General features: G+C 55.1%; 4 protein-coding genes across 6 annotated transcripts; 3 read left to right on the plus strand and 1 right to left on the minus strand.

Moving 5' to 3' along the window:
* Positions 1-2,383, plus strand: LOC101803400 (NAD(P)(+)--arginine ADP-ribosyltransferase 2-like). Its single transcript, XM_027465300.3, has 2 exons — positions 1-183; positions 446-2,383. The coding sequence occupies exon 2, from the start codon at positions 595-597 to the stop codon at positions 1,525-1,527; it is 933 nt and encodes a 310-aa protein (XP_027321101.3). The 5' UTR covers positions 1-183; positions 446-594; the 3' UTR covers positions 1,528-2,383.
* Positions 2,384-8,033: 5,650 nt separating this feature from the next.
* LOC119713069 (erythroblast NAD(P)(+)--arginine ADP-ribosyltransferase-like) lies at positions 8,034-10,984 on the plus strand. 2 transcript variants are annotated; one of them, XM_038178821.2, is made up of 3 exons: positions 8,034-8,955; positions 9,384-9,422; positions 9,510-10,984. In XM_038178821.2, the coding sequence occupies exons 1-3, from the start codon at positions 8,172-8,174 to the stop codon at positions 9,590-9,592; spliced, it is 906 nt and encodes a 301-aa protein (XP_038034749.2). In that variant the 5' UTR covers positions 8,034-8,171; the 3' UTR covers positions 9,593-10,984. The 2 variants fall into 2 exon arrangements, with proteins under 2 accessions (XP_038034749.2, XP_071889074.1); XM_072032973.1 differs by lacking the exon at positions 9,384-9,422 and having other exon boundaries at positions 8,035-8,955.
* Positions 10,985-11,885: 901 nt separating this feature from the next.
* Positions 11,886-13,833, minus strand: LOC113844747 (NAD(P)(+)--arginine ADP-ribosyltransferase 1-like). The gene is made up of 2 exons (XM_027465334.3): positions 13,458-13,833; positions 11,886-13,195 (listed from the first exon to the last, which is right to left on the minus strand). Exon 2 carries the CDS (start codon positions 13,044-13,046, stop codon positions 12,114-12,116), a length of 933 nt encoding a protein of 310 aa, XP_027321135.2. The 5' UTR covers positions 13,047-13,195; positions 13,458-13,833; the 3' UTR covers positions 11,886-12,113.
* A 2,051-nt stretch (positions 13,834-15,884) lies between these two features.
* Positions 15,885-18,983, plus strand: LOC113844746 (erythroblast NAD(P)(+)--arginine ADP-ribosyltransferase-like). 2 transcript variants are annotated; one of them, XM_027465312.3, is made up of 2 exons: positions 15,885-17,380; positions 17,643-18,983. In XM_027465312.3, exon 2 carries the CDS (start codon positions 17,792-17,794, stop codon positions 18,722-18,724), a length of 933 nt encoding a protein of 310 aa, XP_027321113.3. In that variant the 5' UTR covers positions 15,885-17,380; positions 17,643-17,791; the 3' UTR covers positions 18,725-18,983. The 2 variants fall into 2 exon arrangements, with proteins under 2 accessions (XP_027321113.3, XP_027321119.3); XM_027465318.3 differs by having other exon boundaries at positions 17,672-18,983.
* The last annotated feature ends 311 nt before the right edge of the window (positions 18,984-19,294 follow it).

The following is a 19,294-nucleotide window of genomic DNA, read 5'->3' on the forward strand; positions in this document are numbered from 1 at the left end:
CTGATAAAAGGAGATTTCCTGTTGGTTTCCCTGCAGCCTTTTGCAACAGCCCAGCAGCAACTGGGTGGTCATGGGGGGCTGGAACACAATCTGTCTGGGGGTTGCTATAAAAAGGCAGAGCAGCCAGCTCCACGCACCCTGCAGCAGCGCCGAGCCGTGGGTCCTGCATGCAACAGAGCAGAGGTAACATCTCACTGCAGCACCAGGGCTCCTCCTGGCACAAATGCTGCGGCCTCAGAGGATGTCGGGGCTGCACGGGGGAACCCAGGTGTCTGCGGTGTTTGATGCAAGTAGTTGGGCTGGAGTCCGGGCCGGTATCGGGGTGGGGAAGACCCAGGTGGCCCTGGCTGGGGACACGCACTTCAGGTGCTTCCCTCTGGTGCCAGGGGGGCCATGGGCGGCTTTGGAGGTGCCCCTGATGCCTCTGCTCCGCTTCTCCCTGCAGCCTTCTCCGACCCTGCGCTCTCCCCCTAGCAGACGCCTGTGCCCTGTACTGCTGCACTCAGCGGCTGAGCTCAGCCGGTTGCAGAGGACCGGGTCCTGCGCTGCCTGGGGCATCCCCGCTCGTGGCTGGACCCCCAGAGCTTCCTGCACATGGAGCACCTCGGCCTGGGCTGGGTGCTGCTGGCCGGCACCTTGGCTGGCACCTTGGCCGCCAGCAGCACCCGTGAGCAAGACCCCGGCCCCATCAGGGAGAAGGCGATGGACATGGCCCAGAACTCCTTCGATGACCAGTACCAGGACTGCAGATGCGAGATGAAAGAGGAGCTTATAAAGGTGAACCGCACCGAGTTCGAAAACCCGCTCTATGCAGACACCTGGAGAAAAGCAGACAAGAGGTGGCAGAAATCCATTGATCTGCAGGTGCTGCGGTGGGAGTACGCGGTGGCCGTGCTGGCGTACACTTACCCTACAAGTCTGTACCTCAAGTTCAATGCAGCTGTGCGTGAGGGTGGGCGCTCCCGCGAGCACTACCTGGAATGCTTCCACTTCAAGACGCTGCATTTCCTCCTGACCGAGGCCCTGCACACTCTGCGGAATGCCCAGGGCCACAGATGCTACAACGTCTACCGTGGTGTCAGGGGCATCCGCTTTACGGCCCGCCGCCACCAGACCGTCCGCTTCGGCCAGTTCGCCTCTGCCTCCCTCCAGGGGAATGCTGCCCAGAAATTTGGCCAGGACACCTTCTTCATTGTGTACACCTGCTACGGTGTCCCCATCAAGCTTTTCTCCTTCTTCCCTCGTGAGGATGAAGTCCTCATCCCACCCTATGAGGTCTTCAAGGTCACCAAATTCACCCGTGACAGAGACAGAAACGTCATCCATCTCCGCTCCCATGGCGTGCGCAGCACCTACAACTGTGCACTGCTGAATAGTACGGACAGCCAGCAGGGTGGGTACCACCGTGAGATGGGCACAGCCCTGGGCAGGCGCCGCCGTGCTCCCCGCGCTCCTCCAGCCATGGCTGCAGAGGAACGGGGGCCCCGTGCCACCGGCTCTGTGAGGGGAAGGGGAGCCTCATGGTGAAGGCAACACCTCCGTGTGGGGAGCTCGGGGAGCCTGGGGAGCTTGGGGAGCTTGAAGAGCTTGGGGAGCCTGGGGAGCTTGAAATAACTTGGAGCTGCTGTGTGGAGGCATGGGGGTGTGTAGAGAAGGAGGAGCAGGAGGACCTGCTGAGGGGTTAGGTTTGGGGTATAAAAGGGCCGGTCAGTGTTTGTGTGTCCTATCGTCGCATTTCTCGCATTAAAGCTTTTCTCTTTGCACACTCGCAGCCTTTCCCATGTGTCCGCGTGCTGAGAGGCCTACGTGCCAGCTCCTGGCGAGGCCTCTGTGTGTGCGAGTGAGCTCAGTGCCAGCTCCTGCAGCCAGATCCAAGTGTCCCTTCTCTCCCCAGCCCTGCTGGGGAGGAGGGGAGCGAGCGGCTGTGCGGTGCTGAGCTGCCTGTAGCTTCAAGCACAGCAGGCCTTCTGGTGCCCAGTGCGAGGCCCGAAGGCTTGAGGGAACGGCAGAGCCAAGCGCAGCGTGCCCGAGAGAACAGCCCTGCGGGGATCAGCCCACAACACGGCGCTGCCGCCGGCGCCGGGCCTAGGGCCGGCTGCGGGACTGGTGGCGACAGTGCCTGGAGGGGCCGGGGGCAGTGGCAGCCCCACAGGGAGGAGAGGTTGAGAGAAGGACAGGGAGATCGCTCAACCATTATCGTAACAAGCAAAACAGACTCAGAGTAGGAAGATGAGTATCATTTATTGCCTATTACTAACAAGCTAGAGCAGTTAGAAAACAAACAAGAAACCAAACTCCAACAGCTTCCCCTCATCCACCTCTTCCACCTCCTCCCCCCGAGTAGTGCAGGGGAACGGGCAATGGGGGCTGCGGTCAGTCCCTGACGCTTCATCCCCGCCACCCCTCACGGTCCCTCTGTGCCCCTGCTCCCCGTGGGGTCCCTCCCATGGATGCCATCCTTCCCCAACTGATCCTTCAGGGGCTCCAAGAACTGCTCCCACACGGCTCCGTCCCACGGGGTCCATCCCCCAGTCCCAAACTGCTCCAGCACCAGTCCCCCACAGGTGCTGGCAGCTCCCCCCAGCCCCCCGCTCCATGTGGGCTCCTCTCCATGGCTGCAGCTCCAGCCCGGGGCCTGCTCCTGCGGGGGCTCTCCATGGGCCGCAGCCTCCTCCAGGCCACATCCACCTGCTCCACCGGGGGCTCCTCCACCCATGGGGGGGCTGCAGCGTGGAGATCTGCTCCGTGTGGGACCCATGGGTGCAGGGGGACAGCCTGCTCCACCAGGGGCCTCTCCCTGCACAGGCCGCAGGGGAACTTGTGCTCTGGTTCATGGAGCACCTCCTGCCCTCCTGCTGCACTGACCTTCTCACAGAGGCCACCTCAGCAGCCCCCCTCTATCAAGACCTTGCCAATACAGATTCACAGAACAGCAAACTGAAAAAAAAAACAACACATATGCACACAGCTTTTAACAAGGCCTCGGATATGATAAATAGCAAAAGAGAGAACACGGCACAGGATCACGCAGGATCACACTGAAAGATATTAAGAGCAAACCAGACAAGATTGTGGGCAGCAAATCAACAGATATGTTCGACAAATATGATCATTGTAAGCTCCTCTGAAGCACTCTGGTCCAATTTCTTGTTATCTCCACCCCCTGAGCCTCTCAATGGATGCCAAAAGGCTGCCGTGGTTTCACATCGATGTCTAACTAAAACCACAACTGCTCTCTCATTGCTCCTCAGAGACAGAGGGGAGGCAGAAAGGATGACACAAAGAAAAAGGCTAATGTGTTGGGAGAAGGAAAATTGAAATACAAAAGAAAAAGAAAAAACAAAATAAAAGCCAATCCACACGGAAGCAAAGAGAAAGCAGTTACTCTCTACTGCCCATCAGCAAGCAAGGTCAGCCACATCTTGGGAAGCAGGGCCCCAATTCACATACCTGTTGTCTGGGAGGAAAATCCTCTCTCAATTACTTTCCAATGGTCTTGGGAATCCAGAGAGATCCCGGTCTATTGGGAGATGGCAAATGTGGTTCCAGTTTTCAGCAAGAGCGAGAAAGAAGACCCTGGTAAGGACAGACCTGTCAGTCTCATTTCAGTGCCTGGTAAAATCATGGAGAAAATTATCCCAGGAGTTATTGAAAAGCACCTGAGGGACAAGGCAGTCCCTGGTCACAGCAAGCAGAGGGTTCATGAGGGGAAGGCCCCGCTTAACGAACTTAATTTCCTTTCATGACAAAGTTACCCACATAGTTGACCAAGGGATGGCAGCTGATGAAATCTTTTTGTATTTCGGCAAAGCGTTTGATACGGTTTCTCAAAGTATCCCTCAGGACTAAATGTGCAGCACACAGCTAGACAGGTTCCTAATGTGCTGGGTGAACAACTGGCTGGTGGGTCAGGCTCCAAGGGTGCTAGTAAATGGGGTTACATCAGGCTGACGGCCAGTTACTCGTGGGGTTCCCTGGGGCTCTGTTTTGGGGCCAGCTTTTGTCAATGTTTTCATAAATGAAAACACATTTATTTTTATAAATGAAAATTATGTTATTTATTTTCATAAATGAAAGCATTGACATTCAGAAATTTCATTTCTGTGTCTGGGGGACTGCTGCTGGAAACTGCAGCAGCAGTTTTATCAGACAAAACCCCTTTGTGATTGTTTGTCCTAGCAACTCACATCTCCGCAGGTATCAGTACAGGCTGGGGGATGACCTGCTGGAGAGGAGCTCTGAGGAGAAGAGCCTGGGGGTCCTGGTGGGTGACAGGTTGTCCATGAGGCAGCAGTGTGCCCTGGTGGCCAAGAGGGCCAAGGGGATCCTGGCGGGCATTAAAAGGAGCGTGGCCAGCAGGTCGAGGGAGGTGATCCTCCCGCTCTGCTCTGCCCTGGTCAGGCCTCACCTGGAGCACTGGGTCCAGTTCTGGGCTCCCCGGTACAAGAAAGACAGGGATCTCCTGGAAAGAGTCCAGCGGAGCGCCACAAAGATGATACGGGGCCTGGAGCATCTTCCCTGTGAGGAGAGGCTGAGAGACCTGGGGCTGTGCAGCCTGGAGAAGAGAGGACTGAGAGGGGATCTCCTCAGTGTGTATAAATACCTGAGGGGTGGGAGGCAGAGGGATTTGGCCAACCTCTTTCCAGTGGTCTGTGGGGACAGGACAAGGGGCAGTGGCCACAAAATGGAGCCCAGGCAGTTCCGCACCAACATGCGAAAGATCCTCTTCTTTGAGAGAACTGGCGGAGGATGTGGCCAAGCCGCTTTCCATCATTTATCAGCAGTCCTGGCTATCAGGGGAGGTCCCAGTTGACTGGCGGCTAGCAAACGTGACGCCCATCTACAAGAAGGGCTGGGGGGCAGACCCAGAGAACTACAGGCCTGTCAGTTTGACCTCAGTGACAGGGAAGCGCATGGAGCAGATCCTCTTGAGAGTCATCATGCGGCACTTGCAGGGCAAGCAGGCGATCAGGCCCAGTCAGCATGGGGTTATGAAAGGCAGGTCCTGCTTGATGAACCTGATCTCCTTCTGTGACAAAGTGACGCGCTGGGTGCATGAGGGAAAGGCTGTGGATGTGGTCTGCCTTGACTTCAACAAGGCTTTTAACACGGTTTCCCACAACATTCTCCTCAAGAAACTGGCTGTTCGTGGCTTGGACTGGCGCATGCTTCGTTGGGTTAAAAACTGGCTGGATAGCCGGGCCCAAAGAGTTGTGGTGAATGGAGTCAAATCCAGTTGGAGGCCGGTCACTAGTGGCGTTCCCCGGGGCTCGGTGCTGGAGCCGGTCCTCTTTAATATCTTCATCACTGATCTGGACGAGGGCATTGAGTGCACCCTCAGTAAGTTCACAGATGACACCAAGTTAGGTACGTGTGTCGATCTGCTCGAGGGTAGGAAGGCTCTGCAGGAGGATCTGGATAGGCTGCACCGATGGGCTGAGGTCAACTGCATGAAGTTCAACAAGGCCAAGTGCCGGGTCCTGCACCTGGGGCGCAATAACCCCAAGCAGAGCTACAGGCTGGGAGATGAGTGGTTGGAGAGCTGCCAGGCAGAGAAGGACCTGGGAGTGATGGTGGACAGTCGGCTGAATATGAGCCAGCAGTGTGCTCAGGTGGCCAAGAAGGCCAACGGCATCCTGGCTTGTATCAGAAGCAGTGTGGCCAGCAGGGCTAGGGAGGTGATCGTCCCCCTGTACTCGGCTCTGGTGAGGCCACACCTCGAGTACTGTGTTCAGTTTTGGGCCCCTCGCTACAAGAAGGACATCGAGGTGCTTGATCGAGTCCAGAGAAGGGCGACGAAACTGGTGAGGGGCCTGGAGAACAAGTCCTACGAGGAGCGGCTGAAGGAGCTGGGCTTGTTCAGCCTGGAGAAGAGGAGGCTCAGGGGTGACCTGATTGCTCTCTACAGATACCTTAAAGGAAGCTGTAGTGAGGTGGGGGTTGGTCTGTTCTCCCACATGCCTGGTGACAGGACGAGGGGGAATGGGCTAACGTTGTACCAGGGGAGGTTTGGGTTGGATGTTAGGAAGAACTTCTTTACTAAAAGGGTTGTGAGGCATTGGGATGGGCTGTCCAGGGAAGTGGTGGAGTCACCATCCCTGGAGGTCTTTAAAAGACATTTAGATGTAGAGCTTAGTGATATGGTTTAGTGGAGGACTGGTTAGTGCTAATTCAGAGGTTGGACTCGATGATCTTGAGGTCTCTTCCAACCTAGAAATTCTGTGATTCTGTGAAGAGCAGAAGCTGTGCCTCGTGTCGACTCTCACGTGCAAATTCCCTGAGGGAGCCACCCTCATCGGCTATTCCGAGATCTGGAAAAATGTGCTGGCATCTGGCTGCTTGGGCCACTGCTTTAACTGGGCTCGGGATCACACCAGCACTGCTAAGGACATGTGAGAACAACTCTGCAGAAAGAACCCAGGCTCAGGCAAGGATCTCAGTGAAGTAGCAATTTTATTTGTGGTTGCAATGGCAGGCATCCTGCAAGCAGGAGTGCCCAGTAAGTTTATCCTAACCTCACATTCCCTAAGACCTGACACCTGATTTCTCCCGTTTCCTCATGGGGAACACCCTACTCGACTCTCTTCCATGCCATACATGTACAATTTTATTTGACCAACTGTTAATTTCTCCTTTTCCTTTTTTTTTTTTTCCTTCTCTCATGACTAGAGGGCCCGTGATTTTTGTTTTTACTGATTTCGCACTGCTCGTCCTGTTTTTCGTAGGGATCCTCCTTATTTTGGGGCAGAGGGACCTTTCCCTTATCTACTTACTATAATCCCCGCTGCTATGCTACTGTCCTGCCCGCACAATCACTTTTGAATATACAAGGTTAGAGGATTTTTACACTGCAGAAACACAGCTTTATTTCTCACAGCACACAACACTGGGTACCCCCAGCCCCCAGACACCCAGCAGGGCCAGGGGCACCCTGGGCTGGAGCTGCCCCTTGCCATGAGTCCCGCTGCTGCTGCCCACAGGTGCCCTTGCAGCCCCGGACCCCCCCCGTACTCACAGCACCATCCCCTCATGCATGGCCCCATCCGGGTGCAGATTCTTGATGAAGGGGATGTTTAGGACCAGGTTAGTTTTCTACTGCAAATAAAAAAAACATTTTACTTTGTAGCATGTTTTACTGCAAGAACACAACTTTTTTTCTCACACCCCTTTTTTTCTCTCCCCTGTTTGTTTTTTTTTTTTTTGCCTGGGCCTGCCCTTTTCCCTCTGATTTAAAGATCAAAGCTGAAATTTCCTTAAGTGGTCTATTCTTTATTGCGCCGCTGGATGCATGGGGGATCTTTCCACCTATCGTGCATGTTCAAAGTGACAAACTATCTCATATATACAGCGAAACAATGAATATTCTATTAACACCTATGCAAATACATTCCCTAACCCCGCCTACTCTCGCTTCGTATGCTAATTAGCTTATCAGTCCTTGTGCTTGTGCAAAGCCTTCCAAGAATTGTGGGCCAGGGTCTTCAAAATGTGGGCAGTGGTCTTTGGGAGGAAGGCCGTAGGTCTTCCTCGTGATGCACTTTTCACCTTTTGCTTAATCAGTTGTTTTCCAAGCTGTAAAAAATGCTGAGTCGGCTTTCGGCCTAACTGGGGGTCGGCAGATAACGGGATGTCTCAGTTAACAAGACCTAACAGACGGTTGACTCAAGTTATCTCAAGTCTCAGCCTGACTGAGGGTTAACAGACAACGGGATGTTTTTCAAATAACAAGATGCTTCAACATAACAGAAGGTCAAAAAATAACAAGATGTCATTTACTTTGTTCTCATTAATTTTTAACCACAAGATTTATTCTATTCTAAAGTGAGTCTATACAATATCACCTCCATGCCTGCCCTCCTTCCCCCTACCCCTCTCACTTTTCTGTAAGCGAGAATGAAAGGGACCAGGGAGCGTCCCCACCCCAGCAGAGGCACTGTTTGAAGTGGTGCCAGAACCACTGACACGGTGCCCACAGGTGGCCCCAGCGCCCCATGAAAGGGCTGCATATAAGTAACCCATGGGACGCGGGCAGGGGTTGAAAAACACCACAGCTCCAGTGTCCTGCGCACCCAGCGGAGCAGAGGTAACAACTCACTGCAGCTCCAGGGCTGCTGGGACCGGGCTGGGGGGGCCCTGGGGGTCTGCAGCCGGGCACCGGAGTCCTTCTGCGCATGGAGCAGCTCGCCCTGGGCTGGGTGCTGCTGGCCAGCACCCTGTTTGGCACCGCAGCCACTGGCAGCAGGCGAGATGTCCGTGCTATCACAGAGAAGGTGATGGACATGGCCCAGGACTCCTTTGATGACCAGTACAAGGACTGCAGAACTGAGATGGAGGAGAAGCTGAAAACAGTTAACCGCACTGAGTTCCAAAACAAGGCGTATGCAGACACCTGGAGAAGAGCAGCCAAGCACTGGCAGAAGCAGTGGGGCAACTCCAACCGCCCGCAGGTGCTGCCGCAGGAGCAGGCGGTGGCCGTGCTGGCGTACACTGACAAGGGAGACCTGTCCAAGCAGCTCAACAAAGCTATGCTTGAGGGTGGGCTCTCCCATGAGGACTACCTGGAATCCTTCCCCTTCAAGACGCTGCATTTCCTCCTGACCGAGGCCCTGCACACCTTGCGGAAGACCCAGAGCCCCAAATGCAACAGCGTCTACCGCGGCACCACAGACCGCTTTACGGCCCAGCTCAACGAGCACGTCCGCTTCGGCCAGTTCACCTCCACCTCCCTCCAGAAGGAGGTTGCTGAGTCCTTTGGCCAGCACACCTTCTTCTTTGTGAACACCTGCTACGGTGTCTCCATCAGGAGCTTCTCCTTCTTCCCAGAACAGGAGGAAGTCCTCATCCCACCCTATGAGGTCTTCAAGGTCACCAATGTCATCCATCACACAGAAGGAACCCACATCCATCTCGACTCCCATTCCACGCACAGCAACTACAAATGTGCGCTGCTGAATGGTAAGGGCAGCCAGCAGGGTGGATGCCACCGGGAGATGGTTGGGGACAGGGCACAGCCCTGGGCAGGTGCCGCCGTGCTCCCCGCGCTCCTCCAGCCATGGCTGCAGAGGAACGGGGGCCCCGTGCCACCGGCTCTGTGAGGGGAAGGGGAGCCTCGTGGTGAAGGCAACACCTCCGTGTGGGGAGCTCGGGGAGCCTGGGGAGCTTGGGGAACTTGAAGAGCTTGGGGAGCCTGGGGAGCTCGGGGAGCTTGGGGAACTCGGGGAGGTGGGGAGCTCACCTTCAGACCAGGTCTTCCCTGCACATCCCTGCACGCTCCCAGCTGCTCTCCCTTGGGGTTTGAGGTGGGGGCCCTCTGTGGCACGGCCAGGGCGGGGTGAGGGGCACAGAGCGGGGCGGTGCACAGATGTTGTTGGTCTCTTTGGCAGAGAAAAGGTGCAAGGCCCAGCCGTGTGTCTTCAGCGCAGGTAAGAGGTGAGCCCCCAGCCCCTTCCCACGGCCAGCACCGTGCTGGCACCCTCCGGCAGTCATTAACTCCCTGTTCCCCCCCCCAGGCATGAGCAGTCCCAGGGAACCCCCACACCTCTGGAGTCTCCTCTTGGCAGCCGCAGCCCTGGCAGCCGTGGGATGCCTCTAACCCAGCTATGCTGCTGCTGCACCTCCGCAAGGAAAATGGGGCAGAAACGTGAGAACACATTTAATGGACACTGTGGGATTACGCTTTTGTGAGGAATGTTTTAACAATTCGTGTCCATAAAGAACAATTCTGTTTGAATCCTGTCTGCCTCTGGGCCCTGCACTGGCAATTTAATTCTTGAACCACAGATGCAGTGTGTCCCAGTCTCCCCCTCATTCTGGTCAATTTATCAAGTCTTCAGAAAATACTCCTTAAATTTATGAACCTGTTTGCTTTTGTTATTCCTGACTTCTAGTTCTAACAGTTACAGCCTTTTTTTCTGTCTTCTTCGAGATTGATTTAACACTGATATAGATGTTATATAGATGACTGTGAATAGCTGGGAAGAATGTTTTAATTACTCGTGAAGCATCAAATAAGAAAGTTGTTTGTGTTTGATGTCTGGGAGTTTCAGAACAACTGTTAACAACTAGCGACTGTTATGGGATACTATGAGGATCCTTGGTATCTGGCCAGGGGGGCCAAGAGATTAAGAGGAAGGAAAAAGAAGCTGAAGGACGGTTGGGAGACAAGACCTGTAGAGAGCGTTCCATAAACTTGGAATTGTGCCGAGTGAGTACAAAGGGGAGAGGAAGACTACGAGCCTTCAGCATGAAAGACCCCTAGAGACCCCCAGAGGAGACTGATGCGCATGCTCCAGTAGGAGGAACTGGACCCCGGAAGCTAATTATAATAATCTATTTTTTTTAGAAGTAGTAATGAATGTGTATTAGTCTAGGAGCATAAAAATCAGCTGCTTGATGTAACTGGTGTGCATCCTGGTGGAGCGGAGACTCCCGGTGCACCCAGCGCTGTTTGCTTACCTCTATTCCTTTATATTCTTTTAATAAATCCTATTTTTTTATTTAATCCTAATTTGAATCCTGAGCCATTTATAACAAGATGAAGGCCGTAGTCTTCCTCGGCGTTGTGGTTCAACTTCTTTTTTTTTTTTCTTTGGTCCTGTTGGCCCAGCGTGAGACAGGAAGGCAAGATGTTGATACACTCGGTTAGCAACTTATCAGGAGATGGTTACATGAGCTTTGCAGCAGGGTCTTTGAACAAAAGAGGCAACTGAGATGCAGAAGGAGAGAAGGGGAGGGGGTTCTCTTCTTTGTTACATTAAGCAAAAGAATTTTCATAGTGTCTAGCCAAGTATTACACAGCTCCTTACTTCAGCAGGAAGCTTTTGCAACTCCCGCTCCTCAAAAAGATCTCCTTGTTTTTATAATACAAAAGACAACGAACAAACATTTATTGTGTATTACAATATTTGTTGAACATATCTGTTGATTTGCTGCCCACAATGTTGTCTGGTTTGCTCTTAATAAATTTCAGTGTGATGCTGCGTGATCCTGTGCCGTGTTCTCTCTTTCGCTATTCATGATATCTGATGGTTTGTTAAAAGCTGTGTGCATTTGTGTTTTTTTTTTCAGTTTGCTGTTCAGTGAATCTGTATTGGCAAGGGCTTGATAGCGGGGGGCTGCAGGGGTGGCCTCTGTGAGAAGGTCAGTGCAGCAGGAGGGCAGGAGGTGCTCCATGAACCAGAACACAAGTTCCCCTGCGGCCTGTGCAGGGAGAGGCCCCTGGTGGAGCAGGCTGTCCCCCTGCACCCATGGGTCCCCCACGGAGCAGATCTCCACGCTGCAGCCCCCCCATGGGTGGAGGAGCCCCCGGGGGAGCAGGTGGATGTGGCCTGGAGGAGGCTGCGGCCCATGGAGAGCCCCCGCAGGAGCAGGCCCCGGGCCGGAGCTGCAGCCCGTGGAGAGGAGCCCACGGGGAGCAGGGGGCTGGGGGGAGCTGCCAGGGGCCAGGTCACCCCAGCCACCGTTGGGCCACTTCAACACAAAGCCAGGGCCACCTCTCCTCCCTGTGGGGCTGCCACTGCCCCCGGCCCCTCCGGGCACTGTCGCCACCAGTCCCGCAGCCGGCCCTAGGCCCGGCGCCGGCGGCAGCGCCGTGTTGTGGGCTGATCCCCGCAGGGCTGTTCTCTCGGGCACGCTGCGCTTGGCTCTGCCGTTCCCTCAAGCCTTCGGGCCTCGCACTGGGCACCAGAAGGCCTGCTGTGCTTGAAGCTACAGGCAGCTCAGCACCGCACAGCCGCTCGCTCCCCTCCTCCCCAGCAGGGCTGGGGAGAGAAGGGACACTTGGATCTGGCTGCAGGAGCTGGCACTGAGCTCACTCGCACACACAGAGGCCTCGCCAGGAGCTGGCACGTAGGCCTCTCAGCACGCGGACACATGGGAAAGGCTGCGAGTGTGCAAAGAGAAAAGCTTTAATGCGAGAAATGCGACGATAGGACACACAAACACTGACCGGCCCTGCTTTTTTATACCCCAAACCTAACCCCTCAGCAGGTCCTCCTGCTCCTCCTTCTCTACACACCCCCATGCCTCCGCACAGCAGCTCCACGTTATTTCAAGCTCCCCAGACTCCCCAAGCTCCCCAGGCTCCCCGAGCTCCCCACACGGAGGTGTTGCCTTCACCACGAGGCTCCCCTTCCCCTCACAGAGCCGGTGGCACGGGGCCCCCGTTCCTCTGCAGCCATGGCTGGAGGAGCGTGGGGAGCACGGCGGCGCCTGCCCAGGGCTGTGCCCATCTCCTGATGGTACCCACCCTGCTCCCTGCCCTTACCATTCACCAGTGCACAGTTGTAGTTGCTGTGCACACTATGGGAGCGGAGACGGATGATGTTTCTGTCTCTGTCACGGGTGAATTTGGTGACCTTGAAGACCTCATAGGGTGGGATGAGGACTTCTTCCTCCTCAGGGTAGAAGGAGAAGTTCCAGATGGGGACACCGTAGCAGGTGTACACAAAAAATAAGGTGTCCTGGCCAAATCTCTTGGTAGCATTCTTCTTGAGGGAGGCAGAGGCAAACCGGCCGAATCGGACAGTCTGGTTGATCTGGGCCATAAAGCGGATGTCCCTGACACCACAGTAGACGTTGTAGCATCTGCGGCCCTGGGCATTCCGCAGAGTGTGCAGGGCCTCGGTCAGGAGGAAATGCAGCGTCTTGAAGTGGAAAGATTGGAGGTAGTAATCGCGGGAGCGCCCACCCTCACACACGGCCTCGTTGAACTTGCGGTACAGACGTGTAGGGTAAGTGTACGCCATCACGGCCACCGCGTACTCCCACCGCAGCACCTGCGGGTGGTTGGAGTTCCGCAACTTCTCATTTGCCTTTCTCCAGGTGTTTGCATAGAGCGGGTTTTTGAATTCAGTGCGGTTCACCATTTTAAGCTCCTCTTCCATCTCACATCTGCAGTCCTGGTACCGGTCATCGAAGGAGTTCTGGGCCATGTCCATCGCCTCCTCCCTGATGCGGCCGGGTTCTTGTTCACGGGTGCTGCTGGCGGCCAAGGTGCCAGCCAAGGTGCCGGCCAGCAGCACCCAGCCCAGGGCGAGCTGCTCCATGTGCAGGAAGCTCCGGGGGTCCAGTCACGAGCGGGGATGCCCCAGGCAGCGCAGGACCCGGTCCTCTGCAACCGGCTGAGCTCAGCCGCTGAGTGCAGCAGTACAGGGCACAGGCGTCTGCTAGGGGGAGAGCGCAGGGTCGGAGAAGGCTGCAGGGAGAAGCCGAGCAGATGCATCAGGGGCACCTCCAAAGCCGCCCATGGCCCCCCTGGCACCAGAGGGAAGCACCCGCAGTGTGTGTCCCCAGCCACGGCCACCTGGGTCTTCCCCACCCCGATACCGGCCCGGACTCCAGCCCAACTACTTGCATCAAACACCGCAGACACCTGGGTTCCCCCGTGCAGCCCCGACATCCTCTGAGGCCGCAGCATTTGTGCCAGGAGGAGCCCTGGTGCTGCAGTGAGATGTTACCTCTGCTCTGTTGCATGCAGGACCCACGGCTCGGCGCTGCTGCAGGGTGCGTGGAGCTGGCTGCTCTGCCTTTTTATAGCAACCCCCAGACAGTTTGTGTGCCAGCCCCCCATGACCACCCAGTTGCTGCTGGGCTGTTGCAAAAGGCTGCAGGGAAACCAACAGGAAATTGCCTCTTATCAGTTGCCCATGCTCTAGTGCATGCGTGTGTGGGTCTCAGGCCCTTGGGTGCTGAGAGGTGAGGCGCAGGCTCTGCAGCCCTCAGTGCAGAGGGGCTCCTGCAGGAGCAGACACTGGCTTGTCCTGGTTTTGTCTGGGATCGAGTTGCTTTTCATCACCGTAGCTGGTGTGGGGCTTTGGTTTTAGGATGAGAATGGTGCTGATAACACACTGCTGGCTTAGATGCTGCTGAGCAGTGCTGACACAGAGCCAAGGACTTCTGTGCTTCTCACACTGTGGTGGGGTTGGCTGAGGGGCTGCCGTTGCTCAGGGACAGGCTGGGCATGGGTCAGAGGGTGGTGAGCAACTGTTCTGTGCATCCCTTTCTTCAGTTTTCTTGCTTGCTTATTTTCTGTCTTTCTTTCTCATTAAACTCTCTTTCTCTCAGCCTGCCAGTCTGTGCACTTTTCCTCTTGTCAGCTCTCCCCTTCCCCCGGTGGGGAGGTGACCGAGGAGGTGGCTGTGCGGTGCTGAGCTCTCTGCTGCATTCCACCACAGCGCTGCTTTTAGCACCTAGTGTGAGGCCGGAAGGTACCTGAGATACTGTGAGAGATCAGCAGACCTGAGCAGACAATGCTCGATGGGACAAACTGGTTTAGAATTTGTGCTCATGGTGCCTTTGTTTAGCAGCCCCCGGTTGCAATGCTGATTTATTTGCTCTGTACACACTCAGCAATAAAAGGTGGGAACAGGAAGAAGAGGGGAGGGGTGGGCTCTCGTTTGGAAGAGGTCGGTCCTCCTCTTGAACACCAGCTGCATGCGTTGAGGTCTTGCTTCAAGGACGTGGTCAATCATCGCTCATTTGTGGGAAGTAGAGAGTAATTTCTTTCCTCTGCACTTCCATATAGCCTTCATTTATTTTGTTTGTTTGTTTTCCTCCCTTCCTTTTATTTTCCCTTTTCCCCTCCCTTTCCCCTTTCCCTTTTTATTTCCCCTTAGTTAAATTGTTTAGTTCATGGTAGTCTTTATTTAATTATTATAATTATCTCCCTTTAATTAAATTATCCTTATCTCAACCCATGAGTTGTTCTTTGCTTTACTTCTCCCCCTCCTCATCTAAAGGAGGGGGAGTGAGAGAGCAGTTGTGGGGTTTAGCTGCCCAGTACGGTAAAACTACCACAGTCCTTTTTGACACCCAACGTGGGGCTCGAAGGGTTGAGATAACAATAGAATTGATTAAACGCATATAACTAACACACTTGCTTGCTAGTAACCATGTACATTGCCCTGTTAATAATAATAGCTTTGTTCCTATGTCATGCAATCTGTGTCATATTCTCCTTTCTCCTATATATCTGATCCGACAAAGTGCTACAATCTGTTTTCACTTTTTTTAATTAGCTGTGCTGCCAAGCACTGACCTTGGTTTTAATCTGGAATTCAGGCTCTGCACTGTTATCATTTGGGTCCCATGGAAACTATCTTTCAGAGAATATTCAGAACTACACTGCCTTCCTTTTCTCATCTGGACACCAGTTTATTAATAATATTAAGAATGGTACCTTTCCCTTCTTTCATAGTGGGATAATTACAACCGTTTGGGAGTATTTTGAAGATCCATCTGTAACCCATGTATTGCTATTTCTAATTCTGAAAAACCAGTTTCATTTTCTCTCTAAGATTAGTCGATTGTTTAGAAAACTTACTTGGGAATCTGTCCCGAAACAGTCTTGTGGTGAGTGGCTAGGTGTGTGGGATGATGTTAGCAGATACCTGTCACGAGTGTCTCCTCCAATAGTTTTGAACTTCACCCCTGAGCAAGTGCAAAATCCTAAAAACTTAGTAGAATGTTTGAGAGTTTTATGTCCTGACCCTGATAATGCCGGAGAACGACAGCTTGCAGCATTGTGCTGGGTCCTGGCTTATTCCTATCAAACACTGTTTAACATCATCCAGCAACTTGAAGAGAGGGAGGAAGTCTCTGAATCTGATGACCAAGTAACACACGATGTGGCTGACCCAAAAGACCAACCAACTATGGTATCAGTCACCCCCATAGTCAAGTCAAAACAATGGAAACGGAGGTCAGCTCGTTTAGTAAGGGAAGAAGATACCTTAAAGGAGGCTGTAGCGAGGTGGGGGTTGGCCTGTTCTCCCACATGCCTGGTGACAGGACGAGGGGGAATGGGCTAACGTTGTACCAGGTGAGGTTTGGGTTGGATTTAGGAAGAACTTCTTTACTAAAAGGGTTGTGAGGCATTGGGATGGGCTGCCCAGGGAGGTGGTGGAGTCACCATCCCTGGACGTCTTTAAAAGAAGTTTAGATGTAGAGCTTAGTGATATGGTTTAGTGGAGGACTGGTTAGTGCTAGTTCAGAGGTTGGACTCGATGATCTTGAGGTCTCTTCCAACCTAGAAATCCTGTGATTCTTCACGGTGAGGGTGACGGAGCTCTGGGACAGGCTGCCCAGGGAGGCTGTGGGGTCTCCTTCTCTGGGGATATTCAAGGCCTGTCCCTGTCTGGACGCCTACCTGGGCAGCGCGCTCTAGGGAACTGCTTTGGCAGGGGGTTGGACCCGATGATCTCCTGAGGTCACCTCCAACCCCTCCATTTCCGTGATTGTGGGATTCTGGGATCTTCTTTGGCACACCTTTCCTTCACACCTGACACAAGACAACTCCAGAATGCCCCCTTCTCTGGCGAGGGATCCCAGCTGCCTGGCTTCCCTGCCTTCTAATTGCAGACCATGGCTCCGCTGTCCCAGCACCAGAGCAGCCAGGTGACAAGGTGCTCACCTGGACAACGACTGAAATCTTTTCGCCTATCTCATAGCTCATGCTGGAATAGGCATCGGGTAGTTCCTGATGCTCTTATGATACCTTCCTCTTCATCTTCCTGTTCCTCTGATGGCCCCGCCACTCTGGAGCAGCCTGCCTCGTCTTCTTCCTCCTCCCCAGTCCGAGTGGGAGTTCCTCTGCATTCTAAGCAAGCCGTGGGAGAAGCTAAGGTTTACAAATTACAATTGTTAAACAACAATTTTGTTTTAAGATGCTGTGGTCAGATCTGTCCTTATCTCAACCCTTTGGGCCCCGTGCTGGACATCGAAGGACTGCTGTGGTTTAACGGGCAAGCAGCTTTTTCCTCAAGTGGGATGGGGGAGAGAATTGGGGGTGGGAGGGGCGCTACCCCTATATATTGTTGCATGACCCCACATGGTGTGGAATATCCCTTTGGCCAGTTGGGGTCAGCTGTCCTGGGCCTGTCCCCTCCCAGCTCCTGCTGTACCCCCAGCCTGCCCGCTGCCAGGGCAGTGTGAGCAGCACAGAAGTCCTTGGCTCTGTGTCAGCACTGCTCAGCAGCATCTAAGCCAGCAGTGTGTTATCAGCACCATTCTCATCCTAAAACCAAAGCCCCACACCAGCTACGGTGATGAAAAGCAACTCGATCCCAGACAAAACCAGGACAAGCCAGTGTCTGCTCCTGCGGGAGCCCCTCTGCACTGAGGGCTGCAGAGCCTGCGCCTCACCTCTCAGCACCCAAGGGACTGGGACACACACACGCATGCCCTAGAGGATGGGCAACTGATAAAAGGAGATTTCCTGTTGGTTTCCCTGCAGCCTTTTGCAACAGCCCAGCAGCAACTGGGTGGTCATGGGGGGCTGGAACACAAACTGTCTGGGGGTTGCTATAAAAAGGCAGAGCAGCCAGCTCCACGCACCCTGCAGCAGCGCCGAGCCGTGGGTCCTGCATGCAACAGAGCAGAGGTAACATCTCACTGCAGCACCAGGGCTCCTCCTGGCACAAATGCTGCGGCCTCAGAGGATGTCGGGGCTGCACGGGGGAGCCCAGGTGTCTGCGGTGTTTGATGCAAGTAGTTGGGCTGGAGTCCGGGCCGGTATCGGGGTGGGGAAGACCCAGGTGGCCGTGGCTGGGGACACACACTGCGGGTGCTTCCCTCTGGTGCCAGGGGGGCCATGGGCGGCTTTGGAGGTGACCCTGATGCATCTGCTCCGCTTCTCCCTGCAGCCTTCTCTGACCCTGCGCTCTCCCCCTAGCAGACGCCCGTGCCCTGTACTGCTGCACTCAGCGGCTGAGCTCAGCCGGTTGCAGAGGACCGGGTCCTGCGCTGCCTGGGGCATCCCCGCTCGTGGCTGGACCCCCGGAGCTTCCTGCACATGGAGCAGCTCGCCCTGGGCTGGGTGCTGCTGGCCGGCACCTTGGCTGGCACCTTGGCCGCCAGCAGCACCCGTGAGCAATTCCTCGGTCCCGTCAGGGAGGTGGCGATGGACATGGCCCAGAACTCCTTCGATGACCAGTACCAGGGCTGCAGATACAGGATGGAAGAGGCGCTTAGAATGGTGAACCGCACTGAATTCAAAAACCCGGTCTATGCAGACACCTGGAGAAAAGCAGAGGAGAGGTGGTGGACGCAATGGCGCAACTCCATCCCACCGCAGGTGCTGTGGCGGGAGTACGCGGTGGCCGTGCTGGCGTACACTGCTGGCAGAGGCCTGTACCGCCAGCTCAATGCAGCCATACGTGAGGGTGGGCGCTCCCGCGATTACTACCTGCAATCCTTCCACTTCAAGACGCTGCATTTCCTCCTGACCGAGGCCCTGCACACCCTGAGGGATGCCCAGGTCCGCAGATGCTACAACGTCTACCGTGGTGTCAAGGGCATCCGCTTTACAGCCCAGATCAACCAGGCTGTCCACTTCGGCCAGTTTGCCTTTGCCTCCTTCAGGACGAATCCTGCCCAGCACTTTGGCAATGACACCTTCTTCTTTGTGTACACCTGCTATGGTGCCATCGTCAGGAACTTGTCCTTTTACGCTGATCAGCGCGAAGTCCTCATCCCACCCTATGAGATCTTCAAGGTCATCAACGTCACCCGTTACACAAACGAAACCCACATCCATCTCCGCTCCATTGGTGCACGCAGCAACTACAACTGTGCACTGGTGAATAGTACGGGCAGGCAGCAGGGTGGGTGCCCCCGGGAGATGGCTGGGGACAGGGCACAGCCCTGGGCAGGCGCCGCCGTGCTCCCCGCGCTCCTCCAGCCATGGCTGCAGAGGAACGGGGGCCCCGTGCCACCAGCTCTGTGAGGGGAAGGGGAGCCTCGTGGTGAAGGCAACACCTCCATGTGGGGAGCTCGGGGAGCCTGGGGAGCTTGGGGAGCTTGAAGACCTTGGGGAGCCTGGGGAGCTTGAAATAACGTGGAGCTGCTGTGCGGAGCCATGGGGGTGTGTAGAGAAGGAGGAGCAGGAGGGCCTGCTGAGGGGTTAGGTTTGGGGTATAAAAGGGCCGGTCAGTGTTTGTGTGTCCTATCGTCGCATTTCTCACATTAAAGCTTTTCTCTTTGCACACTCGCAGCCTTTCCCATGTGTCCGCGTGCTGAGAGGCCTACGTGCCAGCTCCTGGCGAGGCCTCTGTGTGTGCGAGTGAGCTCAGTGCCAGCTCCTGCAGCCAGATCCAAGTGTCCCTTCTCTCCCCAGCCCTGCTGGGGAGGAGGGGAGCGAGCGGCTGTGCGGTGCTGAGCTGCCTGTAGCTTCAAGCACAGCAGGCCTTCTGGTGCCCAGTGCGAGGCCCGAAGGCTTGAGGGAACGGCAGAGCCAAGCGCAGCGTGCCCGAGACAACAGCCCTGCGGGGATCAGCCCACAACACGGCGCTGCCGC

The sequence above is a fragment of the Anas platyrhynchos genome, chromosome 1 (assembly GCF_047663525.1).
Source record: "Anas platyrhynchos isolate ZD024472 breed Pekin duck chromosome 1, IASCAAS_PekinDuck_T2T, whole genome shotgun sequence".
Lineage (NCBI taxonomy): Eukaryota > Metazoa > Chordata > Aves > Anseriformes > Anatidae > Anas > Anas platyrhynchos.

Coding starts and splice junctions, on each gene's coding strand:
- LOC101803400 (XM_027465300.3), top strand. CDS start 595: ATGGAGCACCTCGGCCTGGGCTGGGTGCTGCTGGCCGGCACCTTGGCT.
- LOC119713069 (XM_038178821.2), top strand. CDS start 8,172: ATGGAGCAGCTCGCCCTGGGCTGGGTGCTGCTGGCCAGCACCCTGTTT. Junction 8,956..9,383: donor CAAATGTGCGCTGCTGAATG/GTAAGGGCAGCC, acceptor TCTCTTTGGCAG/AGAAAAGGTGCAAGGCCCAG. Junction 9,423..9,509: donor GCCGTGTGTCTTCAGCGCAG/GTAAGAGGTGAG, acceptor TCCCCCCCCCAG/GCATGAGCAGTCCCAGGGAA.
- LOC113844747 (XM_027465334.3), bottom strand. CDS start 13,046: ATGGAGCAGCTCGCCCTGGGCTGGGTGCTGCTGGCCGGCACCTTGGCT.
- LOC113844746 (XM_027465312.3), top strand. CDS start 17,792: ATGGAGCAGCTCGCCCTGGGCTGGGTGCTGCTGGCCGGCACCTTGGCT.